Source organism: Oryx dammah, unplaced genomic scaffold (assembly GCF_014754425.2).
Source record: "Oryx dammah isolate SB20612 unplaced genomic scaffold, SCBI_Odam_1.1 HiC_scaffold_15, whole genome shotgun sequence".
In the NCBI taxonomy this organism is placed as follows: Eukaryota; Metazoa; Chordata; class Mammalia; order Artiodactyla; family Bovidae; genus Oryx; species Oryx dammah.
In genome coordinates this window covers 8,193,936-8,211,564 of record NW_024070199.1, presented here as the reverse complement: position 1 = coordinate 8,211,564, position 17,629 = coordinate 8,193,936, and the positions used below count along the sequence as shown (strand labels likewise).

The window sequence follows — 17,629 nt, the reverse complement described above, 5'->3', positions numbered from 1 at the left end:
GGACATGAGTTTGAGTAGATTCTGGGAGTTGGTGATGGACACGGAGGTCTGGCGTACTGCAGTCCATGGGGTTGCAAAGAGCTGGACATGACTGAGTGACTGAACTGAACTGAATTGAACAATGCCTGGTAACTGGTAGGTGCTCAATAAACATTTGATGGTTGGATGAATGGACAGATGTATGGACACATGGAGAGACAGACGGATGGATGGAGGGTTAAATGGGGAGGCAGAGAAAGAAGTAAAGAAGAGATGAGATACAGGTCAGGAAGCAGGACTCTTTATAAGATATAAAGTCCATTAGATTGGTAGCCCTAGACATCTTAGTGATACCATGGAGAGCCTCAGAATGTTTTGAATAGAAATCTGTAAGGGAGAAGAGGCCATGGAAACAGGAGGCAAAGTTTACCTTCTTTGTGTTTTTTTCTCTGCCTGGGAGTAATATCTGGAAAGCACCTATAAGATCACTTGGCATGCGTGGCATTAGATACGTGTTTATTATTATTTCTAATATTATTATTCCAGCAGTTATGAGTCCCAAAGGAAGCAGCTGACTGTATGCAAGTGCCTGGTCATAGGACACTGAACAGCTCAGCCAACAAAAAAGCCACCGCGGATGCTCGAGACACTGTAGCCCCACAGCCAAGGCTGGTTCCTGGGGGCTGGACTGTCCCTGGTGGGGCAGGCCCTGCCTCCGGGCACCACGTGGCCAGCTGCCCACAGGCACCCAGGCCATCCTCTCGCACAGGCAAGGCTAGGCTCTGCTGAGGTTCCTCAAACACGAGGAGAAGCGACTGCCAGCTTCCGAAGTGTGAGAACAGGGGAAAGCTTTCCACTCTGACAGGTGGATTTCAAAGCCTGTTTCTAAAAATGGCTGTTAATAGGCTTTTCTTCACACCAGCTCTCTCTATGCCTGCTTTATCAGGTGGTAACTGCATAGCTATTCACTGCCTTGTGGCCAGAGTGATTTCACCAGTCCAATAATAATAATAATTATGGGCTGGAAGAACCCCAAAATAAAAGAGATGAGAAGGGAGGGTCTGACATGAGGGTTGATTGAGCTTTCTGTCAAATGGTTGGTGGACTGTCTTCACGATCATGTTACCGCAGAGAAAAATAGAAATCCCTAGAAGAAGGTGGATGTCAGGAGCGCTCTGATCATGGGATTTTCCAGGCAAGAATACTGGAGTGGGTTGCCATTTCCTTCTCCAGGGGATCTTCCCGACCCAGGGATCAAACCGGAGTCTCCTCCACTGCAGGCAGATTCTTCACCAACTGAACCACCAGGGGAACCCAAGTTCTCAGAAATTACCACTAAAGACTCTACCTCGCCTGTTTCTTCCCAAACTCACTCCTCTCTTCTCATGTCTCTGCCAAAATCAGATGTACCCACGCCCACAGAGAATGAGTTTGGACCTCCCAGTCTTCCTCTCTCCTCTGGACTGGCTGCTTTAGAAGGGCAAGGACCAGCTCTAAACCCTATCAGGTCTGTGACTTCTGAGGCCACATGGGCATTCACACTATGCTAAAGGGATGGAGCAAAATTTTTACAGATCTGGGTCCACTAAGGATTAACTGGGCACTTACAGTGCACTGTACATACATTAATTATTACAGCACTCTGCTAAGTGGGGTATTTCATTATCACCTCCATTCACAGATGTGGAAACTGAGGCTTAGAGAAATGAAGTGCCTTTCCCAAGACCACACATATAGCAAATGGCTGAGCTGGAACTGGAACCTTGGGCTTTTTGGACTCTAAATCCCTAGATCATAGCCAGTAAGCTCTGCTGCCTGGTCACAGGCTGTTCCCTGGTGGTGGTGGGCAGGAAGAGGTCACACATGGTTGATTCTAACTGACTGCTGAATCACCTTCATCACCAGAATCCTTTAATCTGTTGCTAATTATAGCAGGTCTAAACCTAGGGTCTTTACAGTAGCCTCAAAGATGAGAATATATAATCTGGTCGTAAATGTGTTATTCTTTAGATGAAATGTACCTGGCGCAGCATCAGAGCAGAAAACCCTCTTGAAGAAATGGATTTGTGAAATTTATATGACCAAAATAAAAGATTTCTCTTGGTTTCCAAAATCCTCCAAGCCCCATGGAGGGATCTAAATATAATTATATTGTCACCATCTTTTTAGTCGTGTCCAACTCTTTGTGACCCCATGGATTGTAGCCTGTCAGGCTCCTCTTTCCATGGAATTCTCCAGGCCAGGATACTGGAGTGGGTAGCCTTTCCCTTCTCCAGGGGATCTTCCCAACCCAGGGATGGATCCCGCATTGCAGGTGGATTCTTTACCAGCTGAGACACAAGGGAAGCCTTTTTAGCAAAACCAATACAGTATTGTAAAGTAAAAAAGTAAAATTAAAAAAAAAAAAAAAGAAGAGACAGCAGATGGGCTTGTGTACTAGTCTTGACCAGAGCGGTTTCTGATGTCTCCAGGAGGGAATGTGAAAGTGATTCGTATAACTAATTTTTCTCGAGAGTATATTATGAAGAAGGCATCGTGCTGGCCACTGTGTTGATGATGGGGGTCCTGGCCCTGAGGACAACGTTCAGGTGGAGACAGACACATGCACCGTAAGTGTTTATTGAACCCAATACAGAAGGACTTCCCAGGTGGCTCAGTGGTAAAGAATCCGCCTGCCAAGGCAGGAGACATGGCTTTGATCCCTGGGTTGGGAAGCTCTCCTGGAGCAGGAAATGGCAACCCACTCCACTATTTTTCCCTGGAAAATTCCATACACAGAGGAGCCTGGTGGACTACAGTCCATGGGGTTGCAAAGAGTTGGACATAGCTCACCATACGCACTCACACAATGTAGAAAAGAGCCAGGACTATATAAGCTAAGCCTCAGAGGTGCGTGCAGGGTGAATGAGTCACTTGCATGGGTCATTACCAAGGAAGGCAGCAAGGCTGAGGCAGCCCTTGAGAGCCGAGCTGAAGTATGTCAAATATTTGATAAATGAACCCAATGTGAATGGTGCTCCCAGGGGCTTAACAACACAAAAGTGAGGGAAAGAGCAAAATCAAAAGGCACGTCCATAGTCCCTGGAGATATATCATTAACTCTACTGGTAGAATTAGAGGTTTCATAAAATAACTTCTCTCTCTGAAAATGGGGCCCCTCATAAAGCATGGGTTTACTGCTCAATTTCTGCACATTCAACCACAAAAAGTGGCTCTACTCAGGGAAAAAAGTCTTCTCTCGCATGCTTTGATCTAGACAGCTTCTCCTCCGCCACCTTCATCTGCCAGCTCCTCCTCTGCACGGTGTCGGTTCTGACAGCGCAGCCAGAGGGAGTGTCCGCACCCCTCTCTCCAGCTCCACAGCACTAGTGCAAACGCTTCTCATCACACCAAACTTCTGAACGGAACCTGTCTGCTTCCAAACTGCTGCCTACCTCACCCCTCTTCCATGTAAGCTCCCCGAAGGCAAGCGTGTTCACCACTGAGGTTCCCCTGCCTAAAATACAACAGGGACTCAGAAAATCCTTAATGAATAAATTTAATAAATAAACAAATGAGTTGTGGGAGAATTACACAAATTTAGAGAGTGACAAGAAGGCATCCAGAGATCTTTCAAATTCCCTCCGAGATTCTGATTCTGACAGAGCCAGTAGGTATGAGCACAGCCCATCAGAGGGCCACAGCAAGGAATGCCTCGCCAACCCGCTTAGTAGAGTCAATTCTGTGGTTTTTCCAGTAGTCATGTATGGATGTGAGAGTTGGACCATAAAAAAGACTGAGCATGCAAGAATTGATGCTTTCAAACTGTGGTGTTAGAGAAGACTCTTGAGAGTCCCCTGGCCTGCAAGGAGATCCAACCAGTCCATCTTAAAGGAAATCAGTCCTGAATGCTCATTGGAAGGACTGATGCTGAAGCTGAAATTCCAATACTTTGGCCACCTAATGCGAAGACGACTCACTGGAAAAGACCCTGATGCTGGAAAGATTGAAGGTGGGAGGAGAAGGGCACAGCACAGAATGATGGTTAGCATCACTGACTCAATGGACATGAATCTGAGCAGACTCCAGGAGACAGTGAAGGACAGAGGAGCCTGGTAGGCTGCTATCCATGGGGTCACAAAGAGTCAGATGCAACTTAGCGACTAAATAACAACTACAAAATTAAACGAGTCAATACAGACCCTGGCACAATGTATATCCAAAAAATCCTAGCTCTTATCATTATGACTTAGGTTCCTTCCACAAGGCATTCTACTATTGAAAGAAATTCAGTATAATATGAATCTGGGTTGGAATCTTCAACACTCTCTTTAGAAGCCAGAGAAAGAAGGGGTGGGAACCGTCTCATGTGAATGGAGACCAGCGCCACTGAAGTTGTGACGGAACTCAGCAGCCTTTGTCTCATGGGAAACGTCACTACACAGCTCAACAACCCAGAGGATGCCGCCCTGTGTGGATGCTGGCTCCTCCTACTGTTTTCTGAAAGGCCAAGGCAAACTAAAGGTCCAGTAGGGTCTGCCTCCTCCAGAGCTTCACACCACAGGGGAGTGTGTTCCAGGACCATTATGCTCCGGGCTTTGTAGACCACTCCCAAACAATGATACAGAATCCAGACAAAACACTTAAAAAAAAAATATTCTCAAGTTGCTAATCATTCAACTCTATCCCCTCCGGTCCCTCTGGCTTTCAATATCACTTTAAAAAGCAACTGCAGCTTTGATTTTCTCTTATTCAAACTTGCTCAAAAGCTGATGATCTTTCCACCAAAACTCCCTCTCCTCAAATGACTGAGTACATTTTACTTTCTACTGTGTCCTTTTGGTAGGAACTCTGTTTTCACCAGGCTGCCAGGCAACCATTTGGGTACAGAATGAATGTGTGCTTTTAACCGCTGACCCTGGCACCCCCAATCATAGGCTATCCCTCAGATTTTCATCACACAGTCATAGAGCATCTTTTGTGCTCTGCATCAGAGAGGCAGTGGGCCACCACCCCAAAGGATTTCCCAATGTACTTTCTACACATCAAAGTGAAGGTCTGGAAGCTGACTATAACCACATCTTTGCAAACAAAAGTGCTGCACACCAGTGACCCCTCTGCAATAGCCGCAAAAATCAAAAGGCCTCCCCACAGTCCCTCACTATAAGACTGGTATTTGGAAAGAAGAGAATAGATGATGAAAGAAATCTTTGGTAGAAATGACACAAATGCAAACTAAAATAAAGCCATAATCCCCAGAGTCTCCAAAGGCCCAAGCAGATCAAGAGACACTAGAAACAGAGGCTGGAAATGAGCCCTGAAAAAGTCTGCACAGAAACTCTATATAGAGAGTTCAGATTTAGACTGTCTTTGACGCCATTTGGTCCACGTCTGAGCCAGACAACGTGTATTTCTGTGTGGGATCTGCCCTCCAGTGTCGCTGCTTACAGACTCTAGCTACTGTTGTTTACAACTGTTTTTAGAACAGGTGGTAGGTTCCCCATTAACATTTTATTGCATGAATCTAAACATATTGCCTCTGGAAGATAACTGATTATACATGCAGGCAAATCTCGAAATAGGACTATTTGGGAGGGATTTCTGGGCTTCCCTGGTGGCTCAGATGGTAAAGAATCTGCCCGCAACACATGAGACCCGGATTCGATCCCTGGGCCGGAAGGATCCTCTTGAGAAGGGAATGGCAACCCACTCCAGTATTCTTGCCTGGTGAATTCCACAGACAGAGGAGACTGACAGGCTACAGTCCATGGGGTCTCAAGGAGTCAGACATGACTGAGTGACTAACACACCCACCCACACACACACACACACACACACACACACACACAGATTTCTATAGGATTAGAATGCCACCCTTGTGTTACAGATAGGTCAACTTCCAAAAGTTGGTCCAAATGTTATTTACTTGGCTCTAGAAACTCAATTTCCAATGGAAACTGTAGCCTAAAATTGAAAAGACAATAAACCATTAAAGAAAATTATATCGAGGAAATAAATCTCCCATAATTCCATTGCCCTAACATGATCATTTTTATACATTTAGTTCCAAGTCTTTTTACAGAGCTACACCTTTTCACAGTAATGCACATAGGTATAGATTCCACTTAGTATTTTGCATTAAGCATTCATAAACATAAGTCAATACTTCTGAAATCTTCATAATGATCAAATGCTAATCTCACACATAATATACTATCTTTGGAGAACAATTCAACTATTTATAACAATGCATTTATAAGAAAAGACTTTCTGGGCATTAGATTTGTTTTTCAGGAGTAGCAAACCTTGTCCCTGAGCTTCTGGCACGCCATCCCACACTTCCTTGATTCCTGACCCCTGAGATACACAGCAGTTCCTGGTATGACGTCTTAGGCCATCTGCGATGCTGCAACAAAACACCACAAACTGAGTGGCTTTGCTGTTGTTGATTAGTTGCTAAGTCATGTCTGACTCTTTTAATGCCAGGCTTCTCTGTCCATCACCATCTCCCAGAGCTTGCTCAAACTCATGTCCATTGAGTCAGTGATGCCATCCAGCCATCTCATCCTCTGTCACCCCCTTCTCCTCCTGCCCTCAATCTTTCCCAGGATCAGGTCTTTTCTAGTGAGTCAGCTCTTTGCATCAGGTGGCCAAAGTACTATAGCTTCAGCATCAGTGGGACCCCAGGGTAGCCAACGGCAGTGGTGAGGCTGGGGTGCCCTCCACTCCTGGGCATCCTCCAACATCAGCTCCAGCCTTCCCCATATCCCCGGCCCAGCCACTCCAGCAGGGCCTTTGTCTCAACCCTTAGCCTCATGTTGACTGACACCCAATGGCTGGTGAAGGTTTAAACAATGAGGACCAGCAGTGGGACAGCTAGGCATGTCATCCAGCTATGCTGAGTGGCCGAAGGGCATGTCCCTGCTGGGTAGGGCCTGACAAAACCTGGTCCACTGCAGAAGGGAATGGCAAAGCACTTCAGGATTCTTGCCTTGAGAACTCCATGAACAGTATGAAAATGGTGGCTTATACAACAGAAATTTACTTCTCACAGTAAAGACCAAGTCTAAGACCAACGTACAGCTGATTCAGATCCTGCTGAGGACCATCTTCCTGGCTTGCAGACGGCCGTTTTCTTGCTTTATTTTCACATGGCAGAAAGGGAGAAGGGGTTCCCTCCTGTTTCTTTGATAAAAGCACAAGGCCCATCATGAGGGCGCCATTCTTGTGATCTAATTACCTCCCAAAGGCCCCACCATCAAACACCATCGCATTTAGGGGTAAGGCTTCACCCTGTGGATGGGAGGGGTGGGGGTCCATAACATGGTAAGCCTTGTCTTCAGCAGGGAGGCTGCAGCGTGCGGGGCTCAGAGAAGTTCAGAGCAGAAATGGGGGCTTCCAGGGTGGGAGCTGTAGGAAGATGGAGATGCTGACTGAAGCTGGGTTTTCCTATCTCTGGGCTACTCCCTACACATCCTGCTTTGTTTTTTAGGGTGGGTCTCAAGAATGTCTCCATCCATCTCTGGTTTCAAGACACCACCTGTGTCTCCTAAATAGAGTTTCTTTTTTTCCCAGGCTTGGTTTAATGCTGGTGAACCTGGAAATACCAAAGGGTGAACATGTGTGTTGTGCTTCCCCAGTCTTCATGGTAAGTGGACCTCTGGTACTCTAAGGGTTGATGTCAGACTAACCTACATTCCAGATGCAGATGATCTTGGGCATATAAACCCCACAGAAGGGGGTGCTGGGGAGGAAAAGCACCAGAGGAAAAGAAGGGGGGCTTTGGTGAGGAGGAGGGGAAAGGGAAGGGAAGGGATGAAAGGAAGGAGCCTCAGCAGATGCCTCCCTGAATGATTCACTCATCCAATAACCCTTCACTGGGTAACAAACTCTGGACCAAGAACTGTTCTAAGTACCTTGGATACATCGATGAATGAATAAGACAAAAATCTCTGTCTAAACAGAGCTTAGGGGGGACACACAATTGATAAACCACAGACATGATATGAAAATTAAACAGTATCTTTGCGACCCCATGGACTGTAGCCCACCAGGCTCCTCGGTCTATGGGAATCTCCAGGCAAGAATACTGGAGTGGGTAGCCATTCCCTTCTCCAGGCAATCTTCCCAACCCAGGGATCAAACCCAAGTCTCCTGCACAGCAGGCAGATGCTTTACCATCTGAGCCACCAGGGAAGCCAAATAGTATCTTCAGTTCAGTTCAGTTCAGTTCAGTCACTCCGTCATGTCCGACTCTCTGCGACCCCATGAATCGCAGCACGCCAGGCCTCCCTGTCCATCACCAACTCCCAGAGTTCACTCAAACTCATGTCCATCGAGTTGGTGATGCCATCCAGCCATCTCATCCTCTGTCATCCTCTTCTCCTCCTGCCCCCAATCCCTCCCAGCATCAGAGTCTTTTCCAATGAGTCAACTCTTTGCATGAGGTGGCCAAAGTATTAGAGTTTCAGCTTTAGCATCATTCCTTCCAAAGAACACCCAGGACTGGACTCCTTTAGGATTGACTGGTTGGATCTCCTTGCAGTTCAAGGGACTCTCAAGAGTCTTCTCCAACACCACAGTTCAAAAGCATCAATTCTTCGGCGCTCAGCTTTCTTCACAGTCCAACTCTCACATCCATACATGACCACTGGAAAAACCATAGCTTTGACTAGATGGACCTTTGTTGGCAAAATAACATCTCTGCTTTTCAATATGCTGTCTAGTTTGGTCATAACTTTTCTTCCAAAGAGTAAGCGTCTTTTAATCTCATGGCTGCAGTCACCATCTGCAGTGATTTTGGAGCCCCCCAAAATAAAGTCTGACACTGTTTCCACTGTTTCCCCATCTATTTCCCATGAAGTGATGGAACCGGATGCCATGATCTTCGTTTTCTGAATGTTGAGCTTTAAGCCAACTTTTTCACTCTTTAGGAAGGATCAAATACTATGGAGGAAAAGTAGGTCATGTGAAGGGGACCAAGAAAGTTGAAAGGACTGTTCACAGCTTCCCATGGGGTGGTCTGAGTAGGTCTCACTGAGAAAGGGAGAAGCCTTGAAGAAGGTGAGGGAGTTAATCACATGGCTATGCAGGGGCTGTGTGTTCTAGAAGAGGAACAACCAGGGCAAAGAGCCCAAGTAGGAGCATGCTTGGAGTATCCGAGGCCTGCTTGGTTTGGGCAGTGAGACAGAGAAGTAGGAGAAGAGGTCAGACAGGGTCAAATCACGCAGGACATGGTAAGAACTTTGACTCTGCAGAGTTTTGAGCAGAGGAGTGATGTGATCAAACTTTGTTTTAAAAGGATCACACTGGCTGTTGTGGGGAAGATAAATAAGATAAACAGAATGATACCAGCTACAGTATTCTCAGATATGCAGATGACACCACCCTTCTGGCAGAAAGCGAAGAAGAACTAAAGAGCCTCTTGATGAAAGTGAAAGAGGAGCATGAAAAAGTTGGCTTAAAACTCAACATTCAGAAAACTAAGATCATGGCATCTGGTCCCATCATTTCATGGTAAATAGATGGGGAACAATGGAAACCGTGAGAGACTTTAGTTTTGGGGCTCCAAAGTCACTGCAGATGGTGACTGCAGCCATGAAATTAAGACGCTTGCTCCTTGGAAGAAAAGCCATGACCAACCTAGACAGCATGTTAAAAAGCAGAGACATTACTTTACCAACAAAGGTCCATCTAGTCAAAGCTGTGGTTTTTCCAGTAGTCATGTATGGATGTGAGAGTTGGGCTATAGAAAAAGCTAAGCACCAAAGAACTGATGCTTTTGAACTGTGGTCTTGGAGAGGATGCTTGAGAGTCTCATGGACTGCAAGGAGATCCAACCAGTCTATCCTAAAGGAAATCAGTGCTGAATGTTCATTGGAAGGACTGATGCTGAAGCTGAAACTCCAATACTTTGGCCACCTGATGCGAATAACCGACTCATTGGAAAAGACCCTGATGCTGGGAAAGATTGAAGGCGGGAGGAGAAGGGGATGACAGAGGATGAGATGGTTGGCTGGTTATCATCGATGCAATGGACATGAACTGACTCAACTGAACCAGCTAGGGGGCGCTGTAATCACCCAGCAGAGAAATAGCAGCGCCTTAGGTCGGTGGGGGACCCGTGGTGAAGCAGAGGCTGGATTCCAGATGTGGTCTGGAGACAGAGCAGCAGGACTACCCGGTGAATTGGACATGAGGTCTGAAAGAGAGTGGCCAAAGACGTGTGCACGGTTTTAGCCTCTCAAGTGTGGTTAACAGACACAGAGAAGGAGACTGAAAGGAGCAGGATTAGAGGGCGGAAACCCACGAGAAGGCTGCTGCCTAATCTAGACACAAGGCGATGACGGTATGAACAAAGCTGCTGGTAGAGGAGATACAGAGAAACTGATGGATTTTAAAGGCTGGGATAAAACTGTCAGTAAATCAAGTTAAAATTTCAGACAAGCATTTTGTAGCCCTTTCCCTAATATCCATTCATTCTTTCCTTAATGGTGTAGAATTTTTAGCAGGATATATGGGTGCCCAGCTAAAGACTATGTTTCCCTGGTTCTCCTGCAGTTATAACCAACTCTGGCCAACTGGATGTGAATGAAAGTGATATTTCCAACATCCAAATTCTGCTAATTCCCCTGCACACTTGCTTCTGTATAGAATAAATGGTAGAGACGAGAGCAACTATCCCGGACGATGAAATGGAAGATAAACACTGAGGATGGCTGAGCAACAAAATCAAGCCACGTATCAACGTGCTCATCATTGCCTACCCAGACTTGTTTATGAGAGAAACACACTTTTATCTTGTTTAAGCCTCCGAGTCAGGGGTTTGTTTTGTAAAAGTTGCCTAACTTTTAGCCTAATGAATATAAGTTCTTTTAGCTGTTTCAAGCACAATCAATCCCAGGAAGCCAGGACAGTATTTGACAGGGAAGGATTTCATTCCAACCCGCCTCTGCTCGCTTGTTCTTAAAATATCTGAACAGGGCTTGAGCTTCAATGCCCTGAGTCACTGCACAGGAGGCGCATGTCCAGAACAAACTGCTGCTCATGGAACTGACGTTTACTTAATAACGCATTGCTTCTTTATCGAAGAAGCTCAACCCAACATCACATCAGAATCAGAGGTCTCAAGAAGACATATTATGGCATCTGCCTCTGGAACAGAAAACAGCATCTCCAAGAAACCTTAAACTCTCCATACAACCCAGTCATCACCTCCTGATTGATCAATGAGCCAAGCGTGTGAGGACAGACTCCCTCCAACCCAAAGGAGGCAAGATCAAGTTCTAAACTGGCACGGAACAAAAACATCCTTCGGTCAAAGGCAAAGCCTAACTGTGTGGGAGTCTAAGAAGTCACCACTGCATACAGCAGGGATGGAGCTGAAACCTGTGCACCCAGCACAGCCCCCAGGGCTTCCATGCCCACTAATCTAAATGCATGTAGTCCATGTGGGAAGATGGTCCCCACGCCCTGCAATTTGGAGGGCTCACTGCATGAAATGCTCTGGTCCATTATCAGTGACTGGACCAAGCACCCTTCATTCATTCTTTTCCTGATCATCAGGCTCAGGAGGTTAAAAAAAAAATGCAGAGAATCAACAGTTGACTCCCCTTCCCACCATGGCGGTGGAGCATTCCATTAGATGGGTGTACTGTAAATTGCTGAGCCATTCACTGGTTAATGCACATCTGGGTTGTCTCCAGACTTGGGCTATCCTTCATAAAGCTATTATAAGCAAACAAAGAGAAAAAAACTGCAGAGAAGCAGGTGAAGGTTCAGTGGAAGCACATGATAAAAATCATTGCTGGCGTGTGGGTCAAAGGAGGAGGTTGACCCAGCCTGGGAAATATCACACCCCTGCAGTGAAATACCCTGAAGTCTGGGAAGATCAAGATCAAGTAGGTGGATTTCCTCCCAACGGGCTACTTGTAAACATGTCTCCAGGCAACGAGAGCATTGGGCTAACTGTAAAGCAGTGACATTAAGGCTCGTAAAGTTGAGAGGAAAGGGGTTAGGACTCGGTTGAGATCGTCGAAAGAGCAAATATTTATTGAGCATGTCAAGTCAGATGTGGAGAGTATCGTGTGAGAAGACAGTCTCTGTCCTCAAGGTGCTCAGGGTCTAGGGTGGAAGTCACACCACCAGCCAAGACAGCAGGCCGCTCAACACCAAAAGGAAACACACACACGGCGTGAGAAGACAAATGGGCGGGGACTCGAGTCTAGTGTGGGGCGTGGGGACAGCACAGCCCTTCCCAAGAGGCCGGAGGTAAGCGGAGGCAGCAGTGCTGCGGGGCTCACTTGCCACGTGAACAGGATGGAGGGGATTCCACCTACGAAGACGGCCTATGAAATGGGGTTGATCACTTTCCATTTCATGTAGGTAAAATATTGCTGATATTCTGTAATGTGTAATCAAAGATTCACTCTGTTGCCACAATCATCTACATGGAGACCAGAAGACGTCACTATGCAAATTTTAGAAGAAAGGTACAATATTGTTGTCTTAAAAAAGAAAATAGAAATTGACGTATTGGTGAATCAGAAGATCTAGACCCCTGTAGGGAACTCAGAATCATCTAGTTCCAATTGTTTTCATAGTGAATATGTCCAAGTCAGCCAAAACTGATGTGAATGAGAACTGTCATTGTGATTCGGCGGACTGAAAATCAGAAGGTGGGCATCTTCTGCCCACCTCTGCAACCACTGACAATCTCTGTGGCTTCCTTTCAAGCGAGAAACTGCTTGACTTTCTCACCCTGTTTCTTCATCTGAAAATAACAGGCTGGATGAAAACAACAGTTTTTATAACAGTTGTCATTTTAAAATGACAGTCCACAGCGAAAGTTGGCATTTCACATGGTGGCTTGGTATAATACTTATATTTATTAAATTTGAATACATTTACTATTCCTTAATTCTATTGTAACCCATTTCTTTGAAAAAAAAAAAAAAGCTGGTTAGATCCACAAGATAATTCCATGTCTCATAGGTTGTGACTGGAAGTTTGAACAATTTCAGGCTAGGCCATATCTAAGGGACCTTCCCACCCTGATTCTGGAACTTGTCAAAATGATCATCTAATATTTAGTGCCTTACAGTTTTCCAAAATGATTTCCCAGGACTCTCCCGGGATCCTCAAAGCAGTGGTGTGATATAGGCAGAAGGTCTAATGCGAGTCATCACAGATCACAGGGCAAGATTACGACAGCGCTGGGGCCAGACCCTGTGCCTGCACAATGGCAGTGATGCCCACCCTGTTCGGTAGCTCTTCTCTAGGAGAATTCCATCTCCTGATGACCCCTGCCCTCAAGCTTCAACTTAAATGCCTTGCCCACAAAGCAGGAGGCAAAACCAGTGCACATGCTCCAAGAATGTAATGTTAGTCTTCATGGTCACGCCCTTGTTACAGCCTTCAGGAACTGCCCAGTGCCAGCCACAAATGCGGGAAGCTTGGTCCCTGCCCTGGAGGAGCTCTGAGTCTAGCAGAAAAGAAATCCACCCACAGGGCTGCCCAGTAAGGATGTCTCCCTTTCAAAGCCACTCTTTTCTTGTTTTCTTAGTGATAGCCTCAGTGGTTCTGTTGAACTCAGCAAATCTCCCCACCTGGCTGGTGGAAAGTGTCAAGCTTTCAAGCCTTCCCGGGAGATTGCCCGAGCGCTGGACATCAGGAGGACAGCGAGAGGGTGGCACCCCAGGAGGAAATGTGGGGCAGTGCCCAGGCAGTGTTGCTTCCTCTGAGGTCTCCCTTCCCTCCCCAAGGGCAAATGGGGGAGGTCACAGGCTCTCAGCATCACCCTAGATACTCTTCTCAGCCCAGGCTAGCATCAGCTGACTTCAAGGATATACAAAAACTCTTTAACTTCATGAAAAGGTCAGGTCCCTAGATTTATGAATAATGTCCCATTTATCCTACTTAGGAGGAAAAAAAATTATATCAGGGACAAAGGACAAGGGCAAGAATGCTTTCAGGAAACCATAAACCTAAGGCTGAAAAAAAAAAAGACATTCAAGTCCTTCTTTCATTTTTTTAAACTATTCATAAAAATTCAGTGCTAATTCAAATACACTAGTCCTTCTAAAGCTATTATTGTTAAAACAGTCGGAGTCAGTGGGAATTTATTTTGCTTTCCAGCACATACTCTTCCTCCCTCTGATGACAATACACAGATTTGCTTGGGGAGGGGAGGGGTGGGGACACTTCCCCTTTATTCTAAACCAGCTGGTATGGGTACCCCTAACCTAAACTCATCTTTAAATTCAGGGGTGAACGCTGACTGACTTAAGTCATAGTGATCGGTTTGAGAGTAGAAGGGAGTCCAATTAGAGTCCATGGGACAGAAAGACTCCTTTCCTGAGCCTTCGGAGAGAGTGTCCTTTCTCTTCTACAGGCGCTACCAGGAGCGAGTGCTTTTCAATCTCTTTATGGTGAGATGGGAGAACAGGAGGCGGGGGCCTGTGGCAGCAATGGGGTGAGAGACTCTCCCGGAGGGAACCTGAAGACGCAGTTGACAACGCAATAGCCGAGCAGGCAGCCGGACAGCCTGCATCTGTAAGGATGCGATCTGGACTGCTGAGTCAAACTTCCCTGCAGTGCTTTCTTCCTCTGGACAATGAGTTACAGAAGGCTTTTATTCGCTAGACTAGTTTGAGTTTCCTAACACCTGCCAACAAAGTAAGTCGTAGTTGGTAAAACACCTTACCTATCCCAAAGTAGTAATACACAAAGGATTTAGGGTTTCTCGGAGGGGGGAGCAGGGATCATAATGTGACAGGTGGAGGTTCAGAGAGAAATTTTCTTTCTTAGCTTCTTCTATTAATTCTGCAGGAAACAATACTTAGCATCTAGATAATTGTTCCTATTTCTCAAAAACACCTTTTCCACAACTATTTCCTCACTTGAATTTCACAATCCTGATTCAAGGAAATTATGAAGAATTTTATTTGGCAGTAACTGCTTCTTTACCTAGCACTTCATATACTGTCAAAATCAAATTCAGTAATTCATCTGATTGTCACAATAGCTGAATGTGGTAGGGATGGTGGGTCTGTCATAACATCCACTTTAAGCTGGAGAAAGTGGAACCTCAGAGAAATTAAATGAGAGGTCCAAGTTAATATGAGGTGGTGTTGGGAGACAGGCTTTAAACCCAGGCCTCTTGATTTTAACACCAATGGTACTAAACTCCACTCCCAGAAACAGATGTGTGTGCCCTTAAGCACCGTGTCAGCAGTGGGCTGAATCTGACCCAAGCACCGGAGATCCAGACCCAGATTTCAGTGGCAGAGTCAGAGCTAACTAGCTGGTGACCTTGGTCAAGCTTCTTTTGTCTTGTTTTCTCATTTGTAAAGGGAGAGGTTTGAATTAGGATCTCTGAGGCCTTTTCAAGGTCTGAATGTTCCATAATTCTAGACTTTCTTGTCCCGGCTCAAATTAAAAATCTTTTTCTCAGAATAATTAGAAACTTAGCTGATATTTGTTCTCATTGGGTGTCAGGGACTGTGCTAAGAACGCTATCTCTGTTTTCTCTTTAAATCTCACAATACTCCCGACCCAACTGTTTCGCTTTTACAGATAAGGAAACTTGGACGGCCAGAGGTTCAATGAACTGCCCCAAATCAACAGAATCAGCAAGCATCAAGGCGAGATCTGACTCCAAGTCCGAATGGTTAAGAGGATCTCAACCCAGTCTATATTTGTTCGTGAAGAAATCAGGCTTCCGCATTATTGGTGACCTCTTTGCAAGCAGAAGAGGGGCGCTAAAAAGCCAAACCGAGTTACACCAAGCTTTCCCTGGAAGGGCGTCTGGGAGGATCCTCCCGGGGCCCAGGGGGCGGGGCGCCCATCCCGCCAGCCCCAGGAAAGCGGCTTGGGCCCTCCTACCCTCTCCCGGTTACCTTGTTGAGATGCGGGTTCCTGGTGACATCGTACCCCCGCTTCTTCAGCGGCACGGGGCGCGCCGGGCGGGCCTTGGAGTGGCAGCCTCGGGCGGGTGCTGGGGTCGGCCAGCTCCGGACAGCGCCGCAGGCCCGGCCGGGCCGGAGAGTCAGCCGCGCGCCGGTGCCCAGCGCGGCGCCCATGGTCCTGGCGCAGACCTGGCACGGGAAGACACCAAGGTCAGGGGGCCCTTCGGGCCGACCAGGACCCGCGCGCGGCCAGGGACGCGGTGCGCGGGGAGAGGGCGAGGGTCCCGCAGGGGCTCAGGCGCCCTCCCTCCCCCGCGGCCACCCGTGCGGCTCTCGCGGCTCAGCGGCGAGGCTCAGGCCTGGGTGAGCCGGGCCGAAGCGAAAGCAAGCTCAGGAAGCAGATACGGTGCGGGCGGCAGCCCGCGCCTCGCCCGCCTCCATCCCCGCAGAGAGGCAGCGGCGACCCAGCAGCGAGAAGGGTCCCCAAACCTCCTAGTCCGCTCGATGGCGCGCCTCGGTCTCCCCGGCTTCTCCAGCCCACCTGTGCTGCGCCGGGAGCCGCTGTCTACGCGGCCCGGCTGCGGGGCAGGCGGGGCGAGACGCTGCGGGGCCGTTATTCCTCTCCTGCCAATGGCTGGACCGCGCCGGCGGCCGCGAGAGCGCGGAAGCGGGTGCGCCCGGCGAGGCGAGTGCCCAAACCTCTGCGCGCCGTGCGGGGCTTGCCCGGGGGCGCCGCACAGCCGCGTGCGCGTGCCTCCGCACCGATTATAAAGGAAGCTGGGGATGCGCTGCGAGCCGCTCTGTCTTGACAAGGCGAGCGCACAAAGCGGGCTCAGCGTTTAGGTATCAGTGGACCTTCTTACAGCCCCAGCATTTGGTGCAGGAGGCCCTTGGCTTCCCGACAAGGAGTTAAAACCCTCAGGCACCCAGCCCTGCGCTGCACTGGGCTGCCAAGTATATAGCCATTAGCCTCACGTGGCTCTATACCTTTAAACAAGCTACTTTGAATGGAATAATATTTAAACTCTAGTTCCCTAGGCGCACTAGCCACGTGTCACGAGCTCAAGAGCCACCTGTCCATAGTAGCTTTGGGCCTTATAGAGGAGCCTGGCGGGCTACAGTCCGTGGGGTCGCAGAATCGGACACGACCGGGGAACTCAGCACAGCACAGCACAGACACGGAACATTTCCATCTTTGTAGAAAGTTCTAGCGGACAGCGCTAATACAGGGTCACCAGTTACTAAGACATGAATTGTTGGGAGCAGATAAGAACCTTGGGCGTCTGTCTCAGTCCTGAATTAATGGTAGATGTTTTCCACCCAGTAACCAGCAAATCCCTCTTTAACACGAACTTTTCAGTGGGTGTGGAGTAAAACCCAGACTCTCTTTGGTGCTCACGTGTTATCCTGCAGTTATCGTGGCTGCTGCGACTTCCTTTCTACTCTTGTCTCCGTCTCTCTGAGCTCTAGCCACACAGACTCCTGCTCCCTGTGTTTCCGCCAGCTCCCTGACACCTCAGGGCCTTTGCACTTGTTAAGAGCTTGGAATGCTCCTGCTCTCAGTTCAGTTCAGTTCAGTTCATTCACTCAGTCGTGTCCGACACTTTGCGACCCCATGAATCACAGCACGCCAGGCCTTCCTGTCCATCACCAACTCCCGGAGTTCACTCAGACTCACGTCCATCGAGTCCGTGATGCCATCCAGCCATCTCATCCTCGGTTGCCTCGGTCGTCCCCTTCTCCTCCTGCCCCCAAACCCTCCC

The 17,629-nt window shown here is 47.8% G+C and overlaps 2 protein-coding genes across 4 annotated transcripts in view; both read right to left on the bottom strand.

The window, feature by feature from the left end:
- The window catches only part of ME3 (malic enzyme 3), a 221,800-nt gene extending 205,332 nt beyond the window's left edge, over positions 1-16,468 (bottom strand). The window contains exons 1-2 of one of the 3 annotated variants that reach the window (XM_040255504.1): positions 16,408-16,468; positions 15,858-16,055 (exon numbers count right to left, since the gene is read on the bottom strand). In XM_040255504.1, the coding sequence (XP_040111438.1) occupies positions 15,858-16,040 (183 nt within the window). In that variant the 5' untranslated portion in view covers positions 16,041-16,055; positions 16,408-16,468. Of the gene's footprint in view, positions 1-15,857; positions 16,056-16,355 lie in introns of all 3 variants that reach the window. The other 2 variants (XM_040255501.1, XM_040255503.1) reach the window with 2 other exon arrangements.
- The window catches only part of LOC120874855 (translation initiation factor IF-2-like), a 135,168-nt gene continuing 133,758 nt past the window's right edge, over positions 16,220-17,629 (bottom strand). The window contains exon 5 of the mRNA XM_040256545.1: positions 16,220-16,666. Coding sequence (XP_040112479.1) covers positions 16,220-16,666 — 447 coding nt within the window. The remainder of the gene's footprint in view (positions 16,667-17,629) is intronic.